At 42.8% G+C, this 22,200-nt stretch overlaps 2 protein-coding genes across 4 annotated transcripts in view; both read left to right on the top strand.

Moving 5' to 3' along the window:
- The window catches only part of LOC134468808 (serine/threonine-protein kinase 31-like), a 112,147-nt gene extending 94,910 nt beyond the window's left edge, over nucleotides 1–17,237 (top strand). For all 3 annotated transcript variants that reach the window (XM_063222683.1, XM_063222682.1, XM_063222681.1), the window contains 3 exons: nucleotides 14,830–14,946; nucleotides 16,129–16,200; nucleotides 16,621–17,237. In XM_063222683.1, the coding sequence (XP_063078753.1) occupies nucleotides 14,830–14,946; nucleotides 16,129–16,200; nucleotides 16,621–16,737 (306 nt within the window). In that variant the 3' untranslated portion in view covers nucleotides 16,738–17,237. The remainder of the gene's footprint in view (nucleotides 1–14,829; nucleotides 14,947–16,128; nucleotides 16,201–16,620) is intronic.
- A 1,861-nt stretch (nucleotides 17,238–19,098) lies between these two features.
- On the top strand, nucleotides 19,099–20,481 carry LOC134468312 (pro-neuropeptide Y-like). The gene is made up of 3 exons (XM_063222253.1): nucleotides 19,099–19,306; nucleotides 20,059–20,148; nucleotides 20,304–20,481. The coding sequence occupies exons 1-3, from the start codon at nucleotides 19,125–19,127 to the stop codon at nucleotides 20,323–20,325; spliced, it is 294 nt and encodes a 97-aa protein (XP_063078323.1). The 5' UTR covers nucleotides 19,099–19,124; the 3' UTR covers nucleotides 20,326–20,481.
- Nucleotides 20,482–22,200: the final 1,719 nt, after the last annotated feature.

The following is a 22,200-nucleotide window of genomic DNA, read 5'->3' as shown; positions in this document are numbered from 1 at the left end:
TGGAAATAAACTACTAAATATCTAATGCAATGCACCTTTAACATTTGAAATCATGTGCTGAAGGTTTTATGTTTTGATGGTACAGATGTGTACATATGTGTGTGTGTGTGAGAGAGAGAAAGAGAGAGAGAGAGAGAGAGAGAGAGAGAGAGAGAGAGAGATGTGAGAGGGGCCTACTTCATCAGCAAAGGGAGGTTTTTTTACAAAGAGAAGCATTTCTGCTTTCTCACAGTGGATCCTGTTTCTCTTCTCACCAACAACGTGTGATGCAGCAGAGAACAGACGTTCGCTGTCGACACTTTGAAAATGAATGGGGTTTAATTTCTGTTGAGTTAGAATTAAACTGGTGAGTTAACACCAAAACGTGGCATGGAAATCTTCGGGTATATTGAAGAGGGAAGTGTGGGGCACCAGGTCAACAAACAAGAACAGCTGACAGCAAAGCATCAAGGATATCTGGGCTTCCATAACTCCCATGCACTGTTTTTGCCATTGACTTCAATGTTAAACGCATCATGGCCATTATGAAGACAGAGAATGTCCTAACCAAGTATTGACCATTGCATGTTATGTAGAAAGTACCAAATTTCAACTGATTTAATGTGACCCGAATTTTGATGAAGAAAAATGTGATTTTATAACAATATTCTAATAATGCGAATTTCTCAATTCATGGGTTTTTTGAGCTGGAAGGCCAACGTATATAAAAAGAAAAAAAATAATGATTGGAATAGTTAAAAAACTGGGCCATGAATCTACAATCCATGACAGTTTAACATTATTGATGGAATTATGGAAATAAATCAACTTTTTCATGGTATTCTAATAAAAAGGCCTGGAGCTGTATAATATGTGCTGTTCCATCTTGTGCTGACATCTTGCTGCAGCATCTTCACCTTCATCCCCAATTCGCGCTGTATGTCTCTCAGTCGGGATGTGGCCAGCTGAGAGTGACGGAAGTGTCCGACAATTCTTCTCCCTATAGCCACACAGTCGGCTATGCTGCGTTGGCTCAACACCCCATCGTGCACTGCTAATTGCAATGTATGAGCCATGCAGCCCAGGCTTCTGACGCCGCACTCCTCCATCGCCTTTATCATGTTTCTCGCGTTGTCTCGCAGCACAACATGCACATGGTCTTTATCAATTTTCCTCTGGGAAAGCATGTCCTCAAATGCCCTGGCGATGGCTGCCCCTGTATGCGATCCACTGAACTCTTGTGCATGCAGCACTGCTCTCTTGCTCTCAAAGTTTGTACCTATCCATTGAGCCGTAAGGCTCAACATGCTCATGTGTGACACTTCCGAGCTCCAGATGTCAGTCGTGAAGCTGACATCTGTGACACTATCCAACATATTATGGATGTGTTTGGCCACGACATCTTGTAAGGCTGGCAGGGAAACGTCAGCGAAGTAGGCTTGGTAGGCTATAGCGGGGCTCTATGTGCTCTATCAGCTGCCGAAAACCTCGGTCCTCCACAATTGAAAATGGGAGATCATCCAGCGCAATCATCTCCATTACCTTCTTGTGATTGCCTTGGCCTTTCCGCCGTCCTTGTCGAACTTTTTGCTCTTCTCAAACAGTTGTTGAATTGGCCTGCTGCTTTCAACTGCCGTGGCTGGTGGCTTTGACTTCTGGCGAACGTTAGCGGCGTTTGCTTCCTCCCACTGTTGATGTACTTGGGGATGCTTACATTTCAGGTGTCCGATTAAGTTGCTGGTGTTGAAGGACTTGGATGTCTCTCCACCACGCCTGAACTGAACTTGGCAAGTGTTGCATATCGCATACTTCTTATCTTTTTGCGGTACGGAGAAGTATGACCACACTAACGACATATGTGACCGACCGTGGAAAAACCACTCTCAAGTAGGCCCTGGAGCATATTGAGTTAGTTATATATTCCAAAAGTAGAGATTCTAAGCTTTACCATGATACCTCACACATGGGAATCTGGTAATATTTGAATAAGTTGTGGCCATTTTAATATGTTCACTTGTAAAAGTAAAAAACAGAGAACTCAGCCCTGAAAGTTTCTGTCCAACCCACACCTGCATACTATATAGCCCTCCCCCTGCTAAGTCCTCCCCCTACATGACCTAGCCCTCCCCCTGCTAAGTCCTCCCTCTACATGACATCATGCTAAACCCTCCCACCTACCATTCAAGCTGTCAAAGGCTGTCAGACTGATATCCACTGACAGACCAGAAGTGTCTTCTGTTAGAATTAAGTTTTTGTTTTAATCAAAAATGGCTTTTACAGAATGAGATGGCAATCAGAAACCATTGCAATACTGCATTGTTTTATACACACCATTTTAATTGTTAAAGCATTATTAATGGAATGACAAACATGATTGAAATTTGCTGTGTTTATGAAAATATTCGGACAGTATGGCACAGCAAAGAACGACAGTAAGGCATACAATTAGTACATTCAACTATCTTACGAACACCATTTAGCTTCTCATCCATGCACACATCTGTATACACAGCTACTCTAAACCCAGTAATCCCCCATGAAAATGTGCATTACATTAAGGAGACACTTTCATCCAAAGTGAATTACAAACAAGGACATCGTCAATAGCCTAAAATGCGCTCAATGTTCTCAGGCCAAGGAGAGTTAGTGCATTTTTTTAGATGCGTCTCACAGTCACACATCTCTATAAGAGCCTTTGTCCGTTCATTGGTTCGTGACACGTTTCTTAAATGTAATTCCCTCCTGTGTCCACAAGGTGGCAGAGTTGGGCAAAAAAGGTTGAGAACCACTGGCATAGACGGACACATCTGTTGTCTGTCTGTTTGACTCGTTTCTCCCCAAATTCATAATGCAACAATTATAACATGCAGCATAAAATTATAACAAAGTACATTACATTACATTAGGGCAGGGGTGTCAAACTCAAATTCACAGTGGGTCGAAATCTAAATCTGGAACGAAGTTGCGGGCCAAACTCAATATTCAAAAATTACTGATAATGTGCATATGCGTGCGCACATGCTTACAATACTCAAATGCTTACATCTTAAACACTCAATTCCAACAGATATTGTAGTTCAAATGTGCCTGCACAGTCTGTTGTTCAAGTCATTAAAATATATTAATGTGTGTGTGTGTGTGTGTGTGTGTGTGTGTGTGTGTGTGTGTGTGTGTGTGTGTGTGTGTGTGTGTGTGTGTGTGTGTGTGTGTGTGTGTGTGTGTGTGTGTGCGTGTGTGTGTGCCCCCCGGCCCTGAGTTTGACATCCCTGCATTACTATTTAGTGCATTCAAGTGCATAAACCTTGGCATACATACTGCACAATAAGTTGCAAAATGCAAAATGGTTAAGTGCCATTTGGTGGCATAACCTCAGCATTGTCTTGTGATGTCATCAGCACAGAAAGACCTTATCATTTCATATAGATATTTCGACCTGTCAATGTTCAGTCCAGATGGGGATAGGAGAGGAAGACTGTCAATTTGTGGAAGAACTGCTGGATAGTGAAGTACAGTAGCTGGCACTGGACAGGTTCAGCATCACACTGGATTCTTGCAAGAGCCCCCTGGTATTAAACCTGTGACAGAATAAACACATAAGACATGTTAAATGTACCATAAGCATAGTCCAAAACACAATCATGTTCATAGAATTATGTTTTGAGTGTACACAATGTGGAAAATACCTGAACTGCTGGTGTGCCAGGCGCCTTTCCGACAAGCTTGGGTGGTGTAATGACTCTTGGGAGAAGTTTCCCACCACCTGACAAAAAAAGAACAGAAGTGTTTTACTGTTTTGTTTTACAGGTCAATGAATGTCATTTCACAATTCACACTATCAATAGGCTGCACCTTGGTAAGGCAATGTAAGCCAGTTACAGAAATGTAGCCTGTAGGCTACTAACGGTTGGGTTTGGTGACAGTTAGTAGGCCTATAGCCTATGTGTCTGCCAGCCAATTGTTAAAGGTGCCTATGCAGTTAAAGGTTTCAGGAAATAATTCCTTCCCTCAGCTAACTACCTTACTAGGCCTAATAACTATGCCCATGTGAAAACATGTTGGGGTGAATTCAGGCCATCATCACCATATCAAGACAAAACCACTGTTCGTTTTATTGTCATGCAAAACTTGATAAAGTGGTGAATCTGGCATTCTACTGTGGGTATTTATTTCCCCCAATTAGTTCTGTCAGCTGCCACATCCTGGTAGAGCTACAGGACCACGTCCAGTGAATGCATGTGATAAGGCTAAGCTTACTTAGCTAGTGTATTGTTATGCTAACTCCCAATAGAGATCAGATAATAGCCTACTTGGGAGGTTTATTCACATGAATGCTAATGAATGCACGTCAACAAAGTCTTGTCCACTCTCCAAACAAAATATTTCACTGTCATACAAAATATTGCTGCCAGAGTGTAGTAGACAGAATGTAAACAAATGTCATCAAGCTAGGTTACCGTTAGGCTACATTTTGATTTAACATGCTACTAGTCCAAAGTAACCCATTTCCCGTTCATGCAAAACATATTGTGTCAATGATTGTGTTTAATGAAGGCCACTTACGCCATAAAGAGGGATGTGTGCGTTGCATAGCCTCGTAGCCTCGTAGCCAGATAATTGAAACAAACAGCTCTGAGGGCAGGATGACCGCCTGGATGATGAGCATGATGAGCGTCCGTGTCCCGACTACCAAGCACAGACGGCGCTTCCCTTCTCGCGTAGCAATTCATTTGCAATCGAATAGAATCGAATAGAAGATGTAATATCCACAATTCAGCACCTCCGTTTTGCTTTGACCATTCTCAGTGATGAAAACACAAGCCATGCTTGCTTGTTCATAAACCCGCCTCTCCTCTGTTCCTCAAAGTAGGAAGTAAGTAGAACACGCCCATATGAAACATCTGAAGATTTATTTAAAAGTGGTCCAAAATGTTTGCCTTTAAACAAACCAATGTGAATTTCTGCTTCACTGAACAGCTTCTTTGTGACCTAAATGTCAACATTCTGCAAAAAAAAGGAAAACCGCCAAAAACTAAAAATAGATCTTTGAACGCGATTTTCTCCCTTTCGCTCAGGCCGACATGTAGTGCTGGAATTCAGAGCGCGGCACATATTTAATTACTTCAGTGCAGCGCCTACTCTCAATCTTGTTATCTCCCAATGACACGCCAGCTACTCAATATCTTTTTTTTTTTCAATGAAATGCGGCGGCCGTTACCGTGGCGACCGAATGTGCATTGTATTGTATCCAATGACAATGCAGGAAAGTAAGATGTCAGCGGTAGGGCTGTCATATTATGTCCAAACAAATAAAGCATGGTCAAATCCGACCCCTCCCCCGCCCCAACACTACAACTCGCAAGTGGACTAAAACATCGACGTTAACATCGGCCAAGTTTTACCCATCGGTCCGATGTCCGATGTGCTGAAAAATGTCAAATATCCGCCGATGCCGATGTTAAAGGCCGATACATCGTGCATCCCTACCCCACGACGATCAATGAAACTCCACAGTGTCACCATATCTCCACACAGACAGAGAAAGTTCCTTGTCCCTGCATTTGTGCACCAGCCCGAGCAGGGTAGCTCCGATGCTGGCCAAACCAGCTCCAGCATGTGAGCAGGTGCTCACCAGGGGCCTCATTTATCATCAGTTCGTAGAATGTCTTCTAAATTGTGTCTTACGAGTGAAATTTAGAATGTACGCAAGTACAGAGAAATCTGGATTTATCAAACGTGCGTTGGCTGCTCCTACGCACACCTCTGCATGATAAATCCCACACCTTCCAAATCACTGCATGCGCGCATTTGGGGCAATTTGCATCCCGAAACGCCTCCAAGTAGCCATATATGGCATTAAAATATATTCAAAGGCCATGTTAATTCGAAGGCGCTACCCTGTTTGGACACACATGAACACACGCGGACAAACGCGCCAGTCGAAGCACTGGCGGGAAGTGTGGAGATAGAAACATTTCCGCGGCAGAAGTGGAGGTGCTTTCGACAGGAGGAGGACAGTGTTTCAAAATAAGTAAAAGAAGGAGACACACCTGGACGAAAACACTGTAAACTAGCACACTGTCATACTCCATCGTCATTCAAAGCAAACGGTACCTTGCACGGTCAATATTATTTGCAATTTCATGTTTCTTCCACTCGCACGCATGGTCTGAGGTTTGTGTAGATTTAGGCACATTTCTACGTTCAAGTACATGTTCATAAATCCCACTCTTTGCACAGGAATGATCGCACGCACGCTTTACGCACAGATCTGTGCCTAAGAACGCTTGATAAAGGCCCCAGTTCACCAGATAACTTCCCAGGTATTCCCCCACATTCCCTTTCAAGATGGCTTCCACTGTTCTTAAAGGCACAGAGCCTCAAAAGGTACTCGGTGCCCCCATGTGGTGTGGATGTGGTAGTGTGCTGACTAGTCTACATGCAACTAACACAATTTCCCTCTGTAACAGTGGGGTAATGCAGATGACATGGAACAGCCATTAAAATCGCCCAATATAAGCTTTGGAGTGTCAGGGGAAGCTGTCTCTAGATCGTGGATATGGTGATATAACATCCACAGTCTTCTTGTAATTTGCACCAGGGGGAATATAAACCAAGCACACAAACAGTTGACCAAACTCTCTTGGTAAATATGTTGGTCTTAACTAGGGGTGGGCATAGATTAATTTTTTTAATCTAGATTAATCTCACTGTAATTATGAAATTAATCTAGATTAATCTAGATTAATCTATATCAAAATGGCTCATTCAGAATAGGCAAGCTAGCGAAATAATGCAGAAAAAAAACCTTGGGGTTTCTTAAGACAGATGGCGCATTAGACCAGAGCTCATCTTTTTTTCAAATTGCATCTCATCTTCAAAAAATGGTTATGTTGATACTTTGTGATGAAAAAAATAACTGCAATATGTGTAAAGTGTGTCCAATATGTTAGGACGCATTTACAGTTATAAAATACTGAAATTTCAAAATGAACAGCGCTATAAGTTGTAGAGGCAAATACAGATAACTATCAAAAATTTAGGCTATTTAAACAAAGTTACCTCAACAATTCAGCATTTCTAATAGAGAGAGAGAGAGAGAGAGAGAGAGAGAGAGAGAGAGAGAGAGAGAGAGAGAGAGAATCTGTCACTGACTAGTAAAAAGACCAGCCGCTCCTTTAAGAGAGGGAGGAGCTCTGCGCGCATTAGGCACAGCAGCCCCCAGCACTGGCAGAGCCAGGCTACTGGCTATCCAGAACCTGCAGCACTATCACACGGCGGTTTGGCCTAAACCTGACAGTTTTCAGAGTTAGAACGCCAGAGGAATTACAACTCGAAATGAATTCAGTTTGCAAAAAAATAAATCAAGCGTGACAGCCGCGAGGATTATTACCGTTTGACATGAGCATATCTCACTGAGTCGCAAATGTGCGCGATTGCAACACAAACATTCAGTGAGAGTAGATATTGACAGTTTCAGTTTGACAATCTTCAAAATGCATATCACACACGGAATGTTTTGCAATTATGGCACAGGCAAGATTTCTGGAAGTTGTTTAGGCAATGTGTTCCATGCAATGCGTGAGGAAATGTAGGCTATGTCGGGCTGGTAGCCTACTCACACAAAATAATGTCTCTCTATGCTTCACCTCAAACAATAACGTCTCTTTAGTCTACCACTTATGAAAAAGCACTCTAACAACACCTACCACGGCAGAGGGATTAATGTTTTCAGCATGCAAACACTTCATATTTAGTAGGTCTGCTGAAGCAACAGGTGGAGAGGAGAAACGACTGGAGCGCAGCCTGAAAGCGTCTGTCAATTAAACGCTATGGTGACGTGCATACCCAAACTCCAAACCTATATTTTGAGAATAGATTAACGTGCGATATTTTCTTTATCGCGCGATAAGAGTCTCACATTATCGCAGCACGTTAACGCCGATAACGGCCCACCACTAGTCTTAACATATAGGCTACCAGCTGTGTTTTCAGAATCATGTCATAGACTCCCAGCGTTCTAAACCATTTTTAGGTGTTTTTTGTACAGTCACAGCATATTGTGTGATAGGGCCACTGAAACATGGCTTGTTTGAAAGGTGAGACTTTCACCTCTTAGTGCGTGAAAACCGCTTGTCTATATGTGCTTTCATTACCGAGCTATTGTGAGCTAAATCAAGGCCTTTATCGGCCAAAATCAACATTGAGGAGAGTAAGTATTTGATCCCTTGCTGATTTTGTTGGTTTGCCCACTAATAAAGACATGATCAGTCTTTAATGTTAATGATAATATGTATTCTAAAATGGAGTGACAGAATATCAAAAAGAAAATCCAGAAATTAACTCTAAAGAATATATAATAATTGATTTATATTTAATTGAGGGAAATAAGTATTTGATCCCCTGCCAACCATTAAGAGTTCTGATCCCGCAGATCAAATGGCACTTCCAATCAACTTGTTATCTGAATTGAACACACCTGTTAATAGTAACCTGCAGAAAAGACACATTGAATCTGCAGAATCAGTCCATAGAATCAGTCAATCAATCAAACTAAACTCGCCAACATGGGACAGACCAAAAAGCTGTCAAAGGATGTCAGGGACACGATTTTAGAACTCAATAAGGCTGAAATGGGCTCCTGGATATTAAAGAGCAAACTGTTGGTGCATTTCTTCTCAATTTTAGGACATACAAAATGATCATCAATCATCAATCTTAGGCCTGTCTCTGGTTCCATACAAGATTTGACCTTGTGGGAATTTAATAACCAGAAAAAAGGAGATAAAGCACCTTAAAACTGTATGGGAGGAGCTAGGAAATTATCTCAAGGCAGCTGGGACCTCAATCACTAAGAAAACTATTGGAAACACTTGATACCACAGCGGATTAAAATCCTGCAGTGCATGTATGGTACCCCGGCTTCAGAAGGAACCTGTTCAGACTCACCTGAGGTTTGCCAATGAACGTCAAACTGGATTAGGATATGATTGGGAGGTGCTGGAATCAGATAACACCAAAATCACACTGTTTGGCATTAACACAACTCTATGTGTTAGAAATGCTGCCTATGATCCCAAGAACAACACCTTCTCCAACATCATAAATGAAAGTGTTAACATTATGTTTTGAGGTTGTTTGTTTGGCCAAGACACAGGACAACTTCACATCGTCAAGAAATGGATGGAGGGAGACATGTAAACGTACAATGCTGCATGCCAACCTCTTTCCCACCACCACTAGACTGAAGGTGGGTCATGGATTAGCCTCCCAAAATGATAATAATCCATAACATACAGCCCAAGCAACGAAGGAGTAGCTCAAGCAGAAGCACATTAAGGTCATGAAGTGGCCTAGACAGTTTCCAAACATTAACCCTATAATAATCCTGTGAAGGGAACAGAAGTTCCCATTTGGCAAGCTACAGTCATACAACTTAAGTGATTTAGAGATGATCTGCAAAGAAAAGTGGACAAAAATCCTTTCTAATATACCCACAAACATTGTCATTAACTGAAAGAAACATCTGACCTCTGTATGTGAAAACAAGGGCTTTGCCACCAAGTATTTTGTCTTTTTTGACTAGAGGGGTCAAATACTTATTTTCCTCAATGGAATACAAATCAATTAGAATATATTCTTCAAAGTTATTTCCTGGATTTTCTTTTTATATTCTGTCTCTCTATATTATAATACATTTTATCATTAACATTATAGAATGATCATGTCTTTATTAGTGGGCAAACCAACAAAATCAGCAAGGGATCAAATACTTATTCTCCTCACTGTATTGAGGCTTTTATGAATGATGCGCCGTTTTCAAAATCTTGTGCTTTTTCACAGGGTCCAATATGCAATTGGTGTACTAGACACGTCTCTCCTGCTCTGCCACCTCCCCCTGCAATTGTATCAGCCAATCAAACGCGTTTTCTCCTCCAGAAGTACACGTCACTTCCTTGTGCTCAGTCCTAGTTCCTGCGCAACTAATCTTTGCACACACGCGAAACGGGTCTTAGTCACACGCAGTAGGCAAAACGTAACCACAAACACATCCCTAAAGGCATTTAGTCCAACGTCAGCAACAAAATCCGTTAATCGGATGCGTTAATGTCTCCAATCCTTGTGTGGGAAACCGCTGTTGTGCTGTGCCATGCATGCTACTGTTTACATAGCAATGCTAGCTTCACTGACAGTGGCAGCCAGCTTCTCCTGTTCACTACAGCGTCATTTTCAGTTCATCATGGGGGTAATAAAAGAACAGAATGAAGAATCCAACTTATCTGGTTGACGATCAAATCAGAGGTAAGGGTAATAATCCAATCACAGTTCACAATATGTAGGATCTGGCTAAGGTTATTTGCATTATCCCCCAGAAGGTGTGCTGGACTCGATGTGAAAGTGAAAGTGTTGTCTTCTGTAGCCTAATTATTGTGTGAAGCATACTATAAAGCGCCATAGAGTGGACGCTGACTGTAGCCTACTGTAGCACTAAGTAAACAACATACAAACACGATTCTTGTGTTTAAAAAGATGGCAGCATCGCAGACACTTTGCAAGGTGTACACAGAGAGGGGAAAGGGACGCGACAGTGACGTCACTGACGCAGGGGAACAGTTCCGGACAGTAGCTTACAGTTATCAAAAATATTCTTGGGTTGGCGCCGATCCTGGCATTGTGATTAAAATGTCCAGATGATGACACAAGCTTTTGACTGCCATTTATGTCTGTTCTACTTACAGAGCTACCGAAATCAAACACAATAAGCATTGAAGTGTCTAGTTATGAAAAATACAATAAAAACTTTTCCCATTTTGGGATCGCATGGGAAGTAAAAACAGGTTTTCCCGTGGTTTGGTAGTCAATGTGTTAAAGAGACAGACAGAAGTTCGATGTTTGGGGAACTGACAGTGTGTCTATGATATACTGTTTGCACCACTGTGTGCTGACAGACAGAGACCACCGCCGATCGATTTTCCAGTGGCTTGCGCATCTCTGTCGAGTCTGATTGGCGCTCCAAACCCAGGAAGGGAAACACTATCGTCACTAACCGTGTTGCTTAACCATGTTTCGCTGAAACATAAAAGGCTACTTTCCCTGTACTCAAACAGGTGTTGCGTGGCAGCATGAAGTTCGTCCACTTTGTTTCTCAGCACTCTCACGTTGGATAGACCCCTTCAGAGTTTGTAAACGGGTATGACGTAATTTGGCTGCATACGCACCGCTGCCTCAAAATCGTCCATGCTCCGTTCACTTGTACAGAGACTCGACAGGTGTTTTTTCCGAAATAAGATATCGGATGCTCGCGCTAACCTCAGATATGCAGTGGGCACCATGGACACAGGTATTCCTGGCGATCAGTCTAGTCAGTAGTTTAATGTCTTGTAACAACAAACATTTCCTATGCTTCTGGAAAAGCCTCTTCCCTCTCAAAATAGCATAACAAATGTGCTTCCTGGTTTGCAAATGCACTTTAGCTAAGCCGAGGGAATTGGCTACAGTTAATACAACTAAAATCTACAGTCCAGCCTAGGGTGACCAGCTGTCCGGACTTCGGCCGGACAACCCCGCCCCTTAACTTTCTAACCTAGCGTCCTCGCGCGGGACCCATTGCTTCGACTTGCCGAATCCCCGCCTCCGTGGAGAAAACGGTGAAGTTGGCATTCTAAACTGCAGGCAGAAATCAGGGAACAGCGCTGCCATCTTACCTCAGACTAACTCAGCTGCCAACAACAGTTTTACTTGTAAAACAATATTTTTGGGGGGAAGGATTTTCGCATTTCATTACCTCATTCCGATAAAGGAGTCATCAGTACCACTAACTTAATGTTGTATCAGAGACGGCAGGTTACGATAGACAAATCCTTCCGTTGTTGTCTGTGTAGGCTATTTCATATTTTTTTTTAAAATGAAAGGCCTATTTTGGGTAGTCATGCATGCGTAGGCCTAATAGCCAACAATTAATTTGATTTACTTTACTCAAAGTTGGTCAGAAGTGTGTTTATCAGCGGAGGCAAACCGCTTCTGTCAACCTTTTTTTTCCATGCAGACGCTGGATAACCAACAACACTAGCTCAAAATACAGACAGCGCCCGTGCAGAAAGACGTTTCTTTGCCCTGTTTGTAAAGTTGTGAGAGCCCTCGTATCGTTGTAAAAGCATTTGCACTTAGTTGCACTATGCGTTGCCACCAGTGCAGGTAAAAATAGGAAACAGACAGTAGACAATAATATAGTTACCTTATTTAATTTTCATACAGTCAGTTAATGAACTTCATATAGGGCTATTGCACAGAGATTTCCCTGACATAAGGCGACAGCAATACAGTTAAGTCACTGTGCGAAGTCTGGGGTTACATCTGGATTAACATGGCGACCGCAGATATCGGAAACGCGACTGACTGCCAAGGTCTAGTTTGCGTCAATGATATTGCCTCGCATCTTGAGGCCATAAGCAAAAGGCTAGGAGGAAAGGAAAGACAAAGAGAGGGACACACGGACGTCGTGAACAGGTCGTAAAAACGGACCGATGGCCACCCTAGTCCAACCTCAATATCCAATTGCCTACAATTTACAAGACTAGTGATTATGAGTAACTGGTGTCACTTGTGTGACTTTTTCATTGTGTTCATGCGGGCATCGGGGCAATGTTCCCTCTAATTTTTTCTGTGCCTGGGCAAATGCATTATATCACTGAGCAGAGCCAATGACCTCAGTGAGCGGGTTGATGACCCCCCTTAATAATCACTTAATAATATGTTGATTATATTGACATTGAATTACATGTGAATATTACAAAATCAGTTAAGTAATGTTTCTAATTCTCATCTTGGTTAGGCTATTACTTGACTTATTCATCATCAACCCACCATCATCAATAGCCTATACTGTACATTTATTTGTAAGATGTTGGAAATAAAGTATCTTTACAGCAGCCCAAGTAGCCCAGAATGCTGAATTTATGGATTAAGGATGAATAATTTAATTTGGATTTAAATGTTTTATAATAGGCCTATGTAGGACTATCAAATTTAAAGACTAAAATATTGTGCTTAAATTAGGCCTACATGGAGTAGGCTAAAATTATGCACTGTCACTTTAAGAGCTCGTGGAAAATTCTCACCCTTTCATTTCAGAGCGTGGGAGGAACACATTTTCCTTACCGGACTATCTCTTACTGACCTTCTGGCTAACTGGGTTTTCATGGACTTTCTTATCAGTAGTAGTTAGTTTAGGCAAATTAATTAGTTCATATGTTTTCAAGACATTCCCATTACGCGTATAACGCTTACATCAACACAATTTTGAGCAGCTCTTTGACAGAAAGCAACAAGCGCTTCCAATGATGCCAATAGCGCGAGATCAAAGCTAGGTTGACAGGCATCCATTTAAATCGCTAAATGTCTTGCGACTTTCCTAGCACTCTGATGCCTATCAAAGGACTTCAAAATATGACAGAACAATGGATATATCTAAACACCACGCTATTCTGCATGACTGTTGGTAGGCCTCACTTTTCCAGTGAAGCTAAAATAAAGGAAAGAACAGCTTACCTCCGTTTTGCTAAGATATCATAGGTAATAGCCTAGATAACTTTGTATGAAGGACAGAGTGGAAATAGTGACGAACTATAATTGGTATCCATGCGAGAATAAGCTCATGCGATAGAATGCTTCGGATGCGCTGGCTTCACCATGTGATGGCGTGTGATTCCTTACTTTTAGCCACACACTAACAGACGCATATTTGTTCTATTGTTTGTTAATGAAAGTGAGCGTGTTCCGCGCTGAATATTGATCTGGGCAGACTGAGTAGGGAAAAGTTAAACTTGACGCTTCACGTCACCTGCAGATATCCAGATGCTCGACACCGTTATCAACATTCATATCAGATATTCACGATCGAACTTTAGGAGAGCTTTAGCAAAAACTCTATCCATTAGATCAATTTAGGTTACACAGCTTTTTGTGTAGGCTACTTTTCGCAACACAACACCATAGATTAAGCTGCGAGTGACAGCTCAGTTGTTGCAACGTTGTCTGGTCACTGCCAAAGATTCTACTGACAGCATTCGACGCGCAGCAGATCCGCGCTCGGTCTGATCAGCTGGGGGGCGCAACGCTGATTGTAAGCAGAAATCCGCGTCCAGTGTGATCGCTTAAACTGCTATAAGATAGATGTTTTATATCTAAAGAATATGTTTTATTTCGATTGGATGTTCTAAAGCTACAAGGGGTGGACATTTCGGCCAACATTCAACTGCGTCTCCACACAAATTTGCCACCTTGTTTTACCTGCGCTGCATGGATTTGCTATACGTGGAAACTGTGAGAGGAGTGCGCAATTGCGCAGTCGCGCAGCTTAGAGGGAACATTGCATCGGGGCGACTGCTCACCTACTGTACCTACAATACGGAACTCTGCTGTGTAACCGCGTAAACCTTTTGAGCATTACTGCAGCACCACAGCCTTCCTGTAAGCTATTGCAGGCAGTTCTGAAGGCAAACATTGCTCCAACCCAATACTTATGTACGTAATAAAGTGTCTGTTGAATATGCATAGGTTTATATTTACAAACGTCGGTGTTGTGAGGAGGGGCAAGATGCTAAGCAGCCAACCATTTGAGCTAGTTTTTTGAGTGACAGCAGTTTCCAACAGTCAGAGGTTGAAGAGTGTGCAACCGGGGATCTTAACAAAGGTGCAACCCTGTTCACTGAGAAACTGAATTGCTGGAGTCCTGCAGCCAGCCAGCTGCTACTTGTTCCCCTGATTTCCACGTGTGTTTGTGTGTGTGTGTGTGTGTGTGTGTGTGTGTGTGTGTGTGTGTGTGTGTGTGTGTGTGTGTGTGTGTGTGTGTAGAATGTGGCTGGTGTGATGAAAGCGGGGAGTGTGTGTCTTGTTTCCCCAGAGGTCCAGCAGGGCGGCGCCACCACACCAGCTAGCGACATGTACAGCTTTGGTGGACTACTGCTCTGGGTACACACACATACACACATATTAATACACACGCACACACCACACCAGTCAGCGACATGTACAGCTTTGATGGACTACTGCTCTGGGTACACACACATACACACATATTAATACACACGCACACACCACACCAGTCAGCGACATGTACAGCTTTGGTGGACTACTGCTCTGGGTACACGCATCCATATTAACACATTGAATACCGGCGGTGCTTACGGAATTATGTTGTAGAATACCAGCGTTCTAAGCCCTTTTTTGACGTTTTTTTGTAGAGTCACAGCATGTTATGTGATAGGGCCACTAAAACATGTTATGGCTCGTTTGAAAGTGGAGACTTTACCCTCTTATAGGGCTTTCAGGCTGACCAGAACGGAGCTGGTGCCGGTGCCCGAACCAGTTACGTTCGGCACTAAAGTGTGTATCTGCGAATTGCACGGGCTCTGAACGTTTTCCGCAAGTGACTGTGTTACCCGGATGAACCTGTTGACGACCACGCTGTCGTCACGGTTCGCGGAGAAAAACCTGGTATTTTGTGGTTCTCATTGCGAACCAACTTTCCGGTTTGCGAACTCTAAAATCTGTGGCGTGAACACGTGCGGGATAGCTTCCTCTTGCGTCCATAGTTAATCCTGTTGGATGTGGTTCATTCTTTTTGGTTGTATGCAGACATTACCTTGGATACTGTGGCTCTTGATACATCACAAAGACTTTCTGTCTCGGTCAAAGATGCAACAGTTACACACGCACCAAGAATTTCTCATTTTTGAGTTCTGATACGTCACCCATATTGTTGTGTGCATTGCAAAAGTTTGGTCACAACACAACACTAAAATGACAGGTGTCTCAGATATTTTGTCCACCCCCTGTACCTGTCCATAGCACAATCAGAAAAAGTGAACATTTTGAAGCAGTCTCTCAATTTTGACCAGAGCTGTGTATTAATACACAAATACATTAATACACACACACACACACACACACACACACACACACACACACACACACACACACACACACACACACACACACACACACACACACACACACACACACACATATATGCACTGAAGGGAGGTACATGATACACGCGCAAAAGGGCTTTTTTAATCATTATGTGATTTATAGGTGTTATTGTGCCAAAACTGTGTGCGTGTTTGTGTGTGTGTGTGTGTGTGTGGACAGCTGAACCATCCTGACTTTGATGGAGCCGTAGATCCAGACACACAGATACCGGACACCCAAGCCCTCAACCTGGTCAGTGGTAAACACACAAAGATGTGTACATAAGACACGCAGTTGTATTGAAGAAGATTGCCATGTACTTAAACTCACAACCGCCACGGACTATGCATGCACATTTCCACTCACCCTAGCTAGGGAAATCATATTTCTGGGTGAAGTTAAGTGAACATATTCAAATTAACAACACAAATGTTTTAATAGATTTGATACACCACTACTAACTGTTAAGTGTTGATCTGTCAGAATGAAACACTTTCTTCGCCTCATTTCGCCTTCATGTGCCCCTTGTGTCCTCCCTCTCTCTCTCTCCCCCTCTCTCCCTCTCTCTCGCTCTCTCTCTCTCTCTCTCTCTCTCTCTCTCTCTCTCTCTCTCTCTCTCTCTCTCTCTCTCTCTCTCTCTCTCTCTCTCTCTCTCTCTCTCCTTTCTCCCAGGAGCCCAGTCTTGGCTCGCTCCTGTCAAAGCTGCTATTTGGCTGTGGCAGGCTAAGTGCTGATCAGGTATTAGACGAGCCCTACCTGTCAGCCAATCTGGAGCCTGCTGTGGAGTAGGGGCGCGGTCAATAGAGGGTGGGGCTAATAAAGGGTGTGGCTGAGAGGTGCTCTAGGGTTAGGGTCCCCTTCTTTGAATTATAGATTCTTGTGTTAAACGAATGATTGAATATGTGTTAAGCAGATTGTGTGTTAACCAATTAATGATGATCGTTTACAAAATAATGACTGTCGTTTACCCGATTACAGGATGATGTTAACCAGATGATAGTACATTTGTTTACGAAATTATGATGCCCCTATATGCCATTCATAGGTTTTTGCTTTTGTTTTTATCATTTTCTTACCATAACTGAAGGAGATTGTCATTATTTTGTTACTATAATTATTGGTTGTGCATATTGTTGTGTTTCTGAGAGTCTAGTTCGTTCCTGTGTGTGGTGGTGTAGTGTGTTTGACAAGTTTCATTTGGCCACACAGCAAGGTGTTGAGGACTGGTGTGTGTATGCGTGCGTCAATCAGTGCCACACAGGAGAATAAAGCTGCCTGCATCAAAACTTTGTGTGTCTGTGGTGTCCAACGTGTACATATATTTGATGGAAGCCATTATGTGTTCTGAAACACCTTATTACTTGGAACATGGTGCATTTGGTGGGGGCCGGGTTTATTTGTGTGTGTGTGTGCGTGTGCGTGTGCGTGCGTGTGTGTGTGTGTGTGGTGGTCCAATCTTTTGTTATTTGGGCCGTTAGTGTCAGTGGAACACTCAGAAGTGGCCTCATCACCCCTGTCACTCACCTGGGCTGTGCGTGTGTGTGTGTAAGCGAGCAAGAGAGAGAAAAACATCTAAATGTCTTGTTACACATGTCTGTCACATGTGCACACACGCACAGGTGCTCGAGAATACTTTTTATGAATAAATAAGGAGCTGTTATACATTTTGATCCGTAAATCACGAATGTGTCTCCCAAGTTGTGTGAGCACACACACACACACATACACACACACACAGGGACGGCAGACCGATCTTTCACTGGGAACTCCTGGTAATTAGGAACAGGTGCACTCAACTCTCTCAAGACTGGCAAGGGTAGTCACACATACACTAACAGGCTAGTCACACTCGCAACAAGTGTTTACCTGGAGAAAATGCACACACACACACACACACATTAATTAACACTCCCTTCTCTCATCACACTTGCTCCACTAAAAACAAATGCACAGACGTGCTCCCACACACACACAAGCATGCGCGCAACACACACAAACACACACACCTGGATGGCAACAGGCAGACTAATGTACTTCTAATAAGTCTCCATTACTAACAAACTTAGAATAATATTCTGTGTTCAGTTCAGTTAAATTTAAAGTGTGTATCATACTGGGTAAGTGTGTGTGTGTGTGTGCGTGTGCGTGTGCGTGTGTGTGTGTGTGTGTGTGTAATGTTAGTTAAATGCAATCCACCTTCAGATGTGTTTGTATGTGTGTGTGTCAGTTAAGGGTCAGCAATGTGAAGCTTATGTGAATACCTTCTTGATGAGGGTGTGATGGGATGTCGGTTTGTGTGTGTGTGTCAGTGTGTGTGTGTGATAATGTGCGTGGGTATGATACAATATTTGTAAGGGAGTAGCTGTGTGTGTGTGTGTGTGTGTGTGTGTGTGTGTGTGTGTGTGTGTGTGTGTGTGTGTGTGTGTGTGTGTGTGTGTGTGTGTGTGTGTGTGTGTGTGTTCACGCGCGTGTGTAAACGACCTGAAAGGGCTGTGGTGTTGTAATGTGACGTACCATACGTAGGATAGCAATGACGTACGTTCTATTAGTGCATGTGCACACACACACACTTCTGTATATAGATGTCCTCTTGTTTGGTGGTCAATGATTAATGTGGTGGTTAATGATTAGTTTTTATAAACGCTGATAGATGGATGAAATAAGACAATCACGCGCCCCCTCGCTTCAGGTATTGCCGCTCGCTCTGTGTGTGTTTGTGTGTGTGAGAGAGAGAGAGAGAGAGAGTGTGTCACTATAAGTGGATGCCGCCCGCCAGAGGAAATGTGACTGTCTTGGACACAGACAGAAAGCACAGGAGGAAGAGAGTAGGTGCGTGAGTGTCTGAGTGTATCGAGCTGGTAAAAGCTTTTTTTCATTCAACACTGGCTGTATTCTTTTACACAGCAAGATACGTATATTCATATCTCATAGCCTACCACTGTTTACTACGACTCTTAAAGTCAGAAGTAGAAAAGCCAGGCTGTTTACTTGGAATCTAAAAATGTTTTAAAACCTAATTTTTTAATTTGTTTGTTTATTTCATTATTTACTTTGTTCGCACTATGTGTAGCTGACGCTTCATTCCAAGTGAGCCACAGAGCCGTTGTGTCTGGTTCTGGTTGAAGGGGATTCAGTGGGTTGTCGCTGCCGTGTCGTGAAGTGAGGTGTCTGTGAAGATGCATCGTTCCTCCTCCTGGCGCGTCGTCTTGTGGCTCAGCGTGGGGCTGCTCTGGGTGGCGCTGGGGGCGCAAGCATACCCGTTTAAACCAGACAACCCCGGGGAGCATGCGCCCGTGGAGGATCTTGCCAAGTACTACTCTGCCCTGAGGCACTACATCAACCTCATCACGCGCCAGAGGTGAGGTGTGTGTGGGTAAGGTGGTGTGTGTGTTTGTGTACAGTATGTTTGAGAGTGAGAGTATGATAATATTTTGATTGATTGATTTTATTTAGTCTATTAGATGTAAAAACATTATATAGCAGCAGCAACCATACAAAGAATAAAATAGACATGCACAAAAAAGTCATAAGACTTATTTCCATTGTGGTCCCTTATGAGGTAGCAGGCTAAGGCATAAGATGGCGTCCTTACACATACTCGCATACATACATACCTACATATACATATTCATAGCCACATTCATCCAAAACACATAGAAGAAAATAGAGTATATTAAAAGAAATACATTAAAAATGATTCTGGAAATCACCTGACAGTGTTGACACTAGTAATTTTGCTTTAACCATTTTTTTAAATGTGTCTTGAAACGAGGCGAAACCATTTTCCCGCTAAAAATGATCCATGAGTCTTTCTGTGCTTCTTTCAGGACTGAACTGAGAGAGTTGATGCTACTATAGTGAAATTAAGTTATTTGCTGCCATACCGGCACTTCACAGACAGAAGATAGTCCTTTATCTGTGTGTGTGTGTGTGTGTGTGTGTGTGTGTGTGTGTGTGTGTGTGTGTGTGTGTGTGTGTGTGTGTGTGTGTGTGTGTGTGTGTGAGTGTCTGTGTTCTCTCTCTCTCTCTCTCTCTCTCTCTCTCTCTCTCTCTCTCTCTCTCTCTCTCTCTCTCTCTCTCTCTCTCTCTCTCTCTCTCCTCTCCCTCTAGGTATGGTAGGAGAGCACTGCCAGAAACGCTCTTCTCAGACTTTCTGTTGCGAGAGAGCTCAGAGACAGAGAACATCCCCTCACACACCAGGTGAGAGATAAAGTGTGCAGGTATTTGTGCTTTTGTGGTCTTTGCCTCTTGTCCTGGTGTGGGTGTGTGTGGGTATTTTCGCCTCTTCTCCTTGTGTGCATGTTTTGTGTGTGTCTGATTTTCATTGCTGTGTGTGTGTGTGCGCACGCACACAGGTTGGAGGACCTCGCCTGGTGATCAACCTATCAGAGGGCAGCTCTTATGATGATGTCATCATGATGGACACTCACCTCAGCGGCCCTCATGCAGCACACACACACACACCTCCTCTCACTCACACATACACTCTCTCTCTTTCTCTCTTTCTCTCTCTCTCTCTCTCTCTCTCCCTCTCTATGCGCACAGTATCTGTGTCTGTGTGTCTGGATCTGCGGCTCCATCAAAGTCAGGATGGTTCAGCTGTCACACACACACACACACACACACACACACACACACACACACACACACACACACACACACACACACAAAGCAAATATAGTAGTGTACAGTTCCTGTATGTCCATATTGATGATGTTTATTTTGTTCTTGTACTGTATGTGTTTCTTCCTTCTGGGCAGAATTAAAATGTTTCACATCTAAAGACTTTGGCTGTGTTTGATACGCATGTTTTTCATGACTATCACAGTAGTGGTATCGCTGTCAACAGTTTGAAGTTTGAAGTATGTATTTTTAACAAAGGGACAGTATTTATATTAATAACATTAAAAATAAATAAATTCAAAATACAGCATAGAAAGATTATAGCCAAAATGTTCTCATCTCAAATCAATTTGCCCAACATTTGCGGTGACTTCCAGCATCATCATTAGGACAGGGAACTCTTTAATGCCAGCAGACTCCTCACTGGCACGGCTGAACTGAATGTTTTGTTGAGAGTTGCAGAACACGTTTCGACATTTCTGAGTAAGGTCGGGGGGCAGACTTGTCAGGAACTCTTCCTGGGCTTCGGTGGCCTTTTTTTGTACAACTCTTGTTGGGCTGGGAATTGGCCTTCTTGACCTGGCTTCCAGCGTCGGGACAGAGATAGAAGTGGTGGCCCGGGCCTTGAGCACCCTTACACCCCTCCTTCCTACACAGGAAAGAAGGAAAGATAGAGGGAACGAGAGAAGGAATGAAATATAGAAGGAAAGATGGTAGGAAAGAAGGAAAGAAAGATAGGTAACACTTTATTTTAGGGTTACATCTATTACCACTAATGCATACAATATTAACTCATTGGCTGCCAGACATTTTCATAAAAGAGTAACCCAGAGTGCCAGAGATTTTTCAGCATTTTGGGTGTTTTTTGGAGGGTCATGGAAAATTGAGTTCTGTGTTCATGTCAACACCATACCTACCAAAACACAGATTAGACGCTCATTTGTCATCAGAAAAAAACGGTGTGTCTCTACCCCTTTCCGTTCTTTCATAATCATCTTTTGAAATTAAGTGGAATTCGCCAAAATGCTGCTTTCTAGCCAAAAAGCTGAGAAAACGCCATTTGAAGTAGAACTATAACTGCAAACGTTTTTGCCCATAATGGCATCGTCCTAACAACTCCAAACCTATCAGATGCTATTACAGAGTCTTCTGTCATCTGTAGCCGGAACAAAAGATCGTTTGTATGATCTTTTCAACCTTATACAGTTGTGCTCATATGTTTACATACCCCAGCAGAATAAACGCTTTCTTCGCGATTTCTCACAAAATATGAAGGATTACACAAAACCTTTTTTTTCACTCATTGCTAGTGACTAGCTTAAGATATTTATCAGCAATATTCTGTGTTTACTCTTTCAAAAGCATGATCACAACCCAAACTACCCAAATGACCCTGTTCAAAAGTTTACATACCCTAGTTGCTAATGCTGAATATGACCCTGTTTAACATCAGGGACCGCTCTAAATGGTTTGTGGTAGTTGTGGATAAGGCTCTTAATGTTCTCAGATGACAGAACAGCACATTCTTCCTGGCAGAATGGTTGTTTCCTATAATAGTTTTGGGTGTCTTGCTGGAACCTCACATTTGAGGTTTCCCCTGAATGGCTCAATGATGTTGAGATCAGGAGA

This window comes from Engraulis encrasicolus, chromosome 18, assembly GCF_034702125.1.
Source record: "Engraulis encrasicolus isolate BLACKSEA-1 chromosome 18, IST_EnEncr_1.0, whole genome shotgun sequence".
NCBI classification, from domain to species: Eukaryota; Metazoa; Chordata; class Actinopteri; order Clupeiformes; family Engraulidae; genus Engraulis; species Engraulis encrasicolus.
Note: the sequence above shows the minus strand (reverse complement) of the source record. Positions and strands in the feature narration are given on the sequence as shown.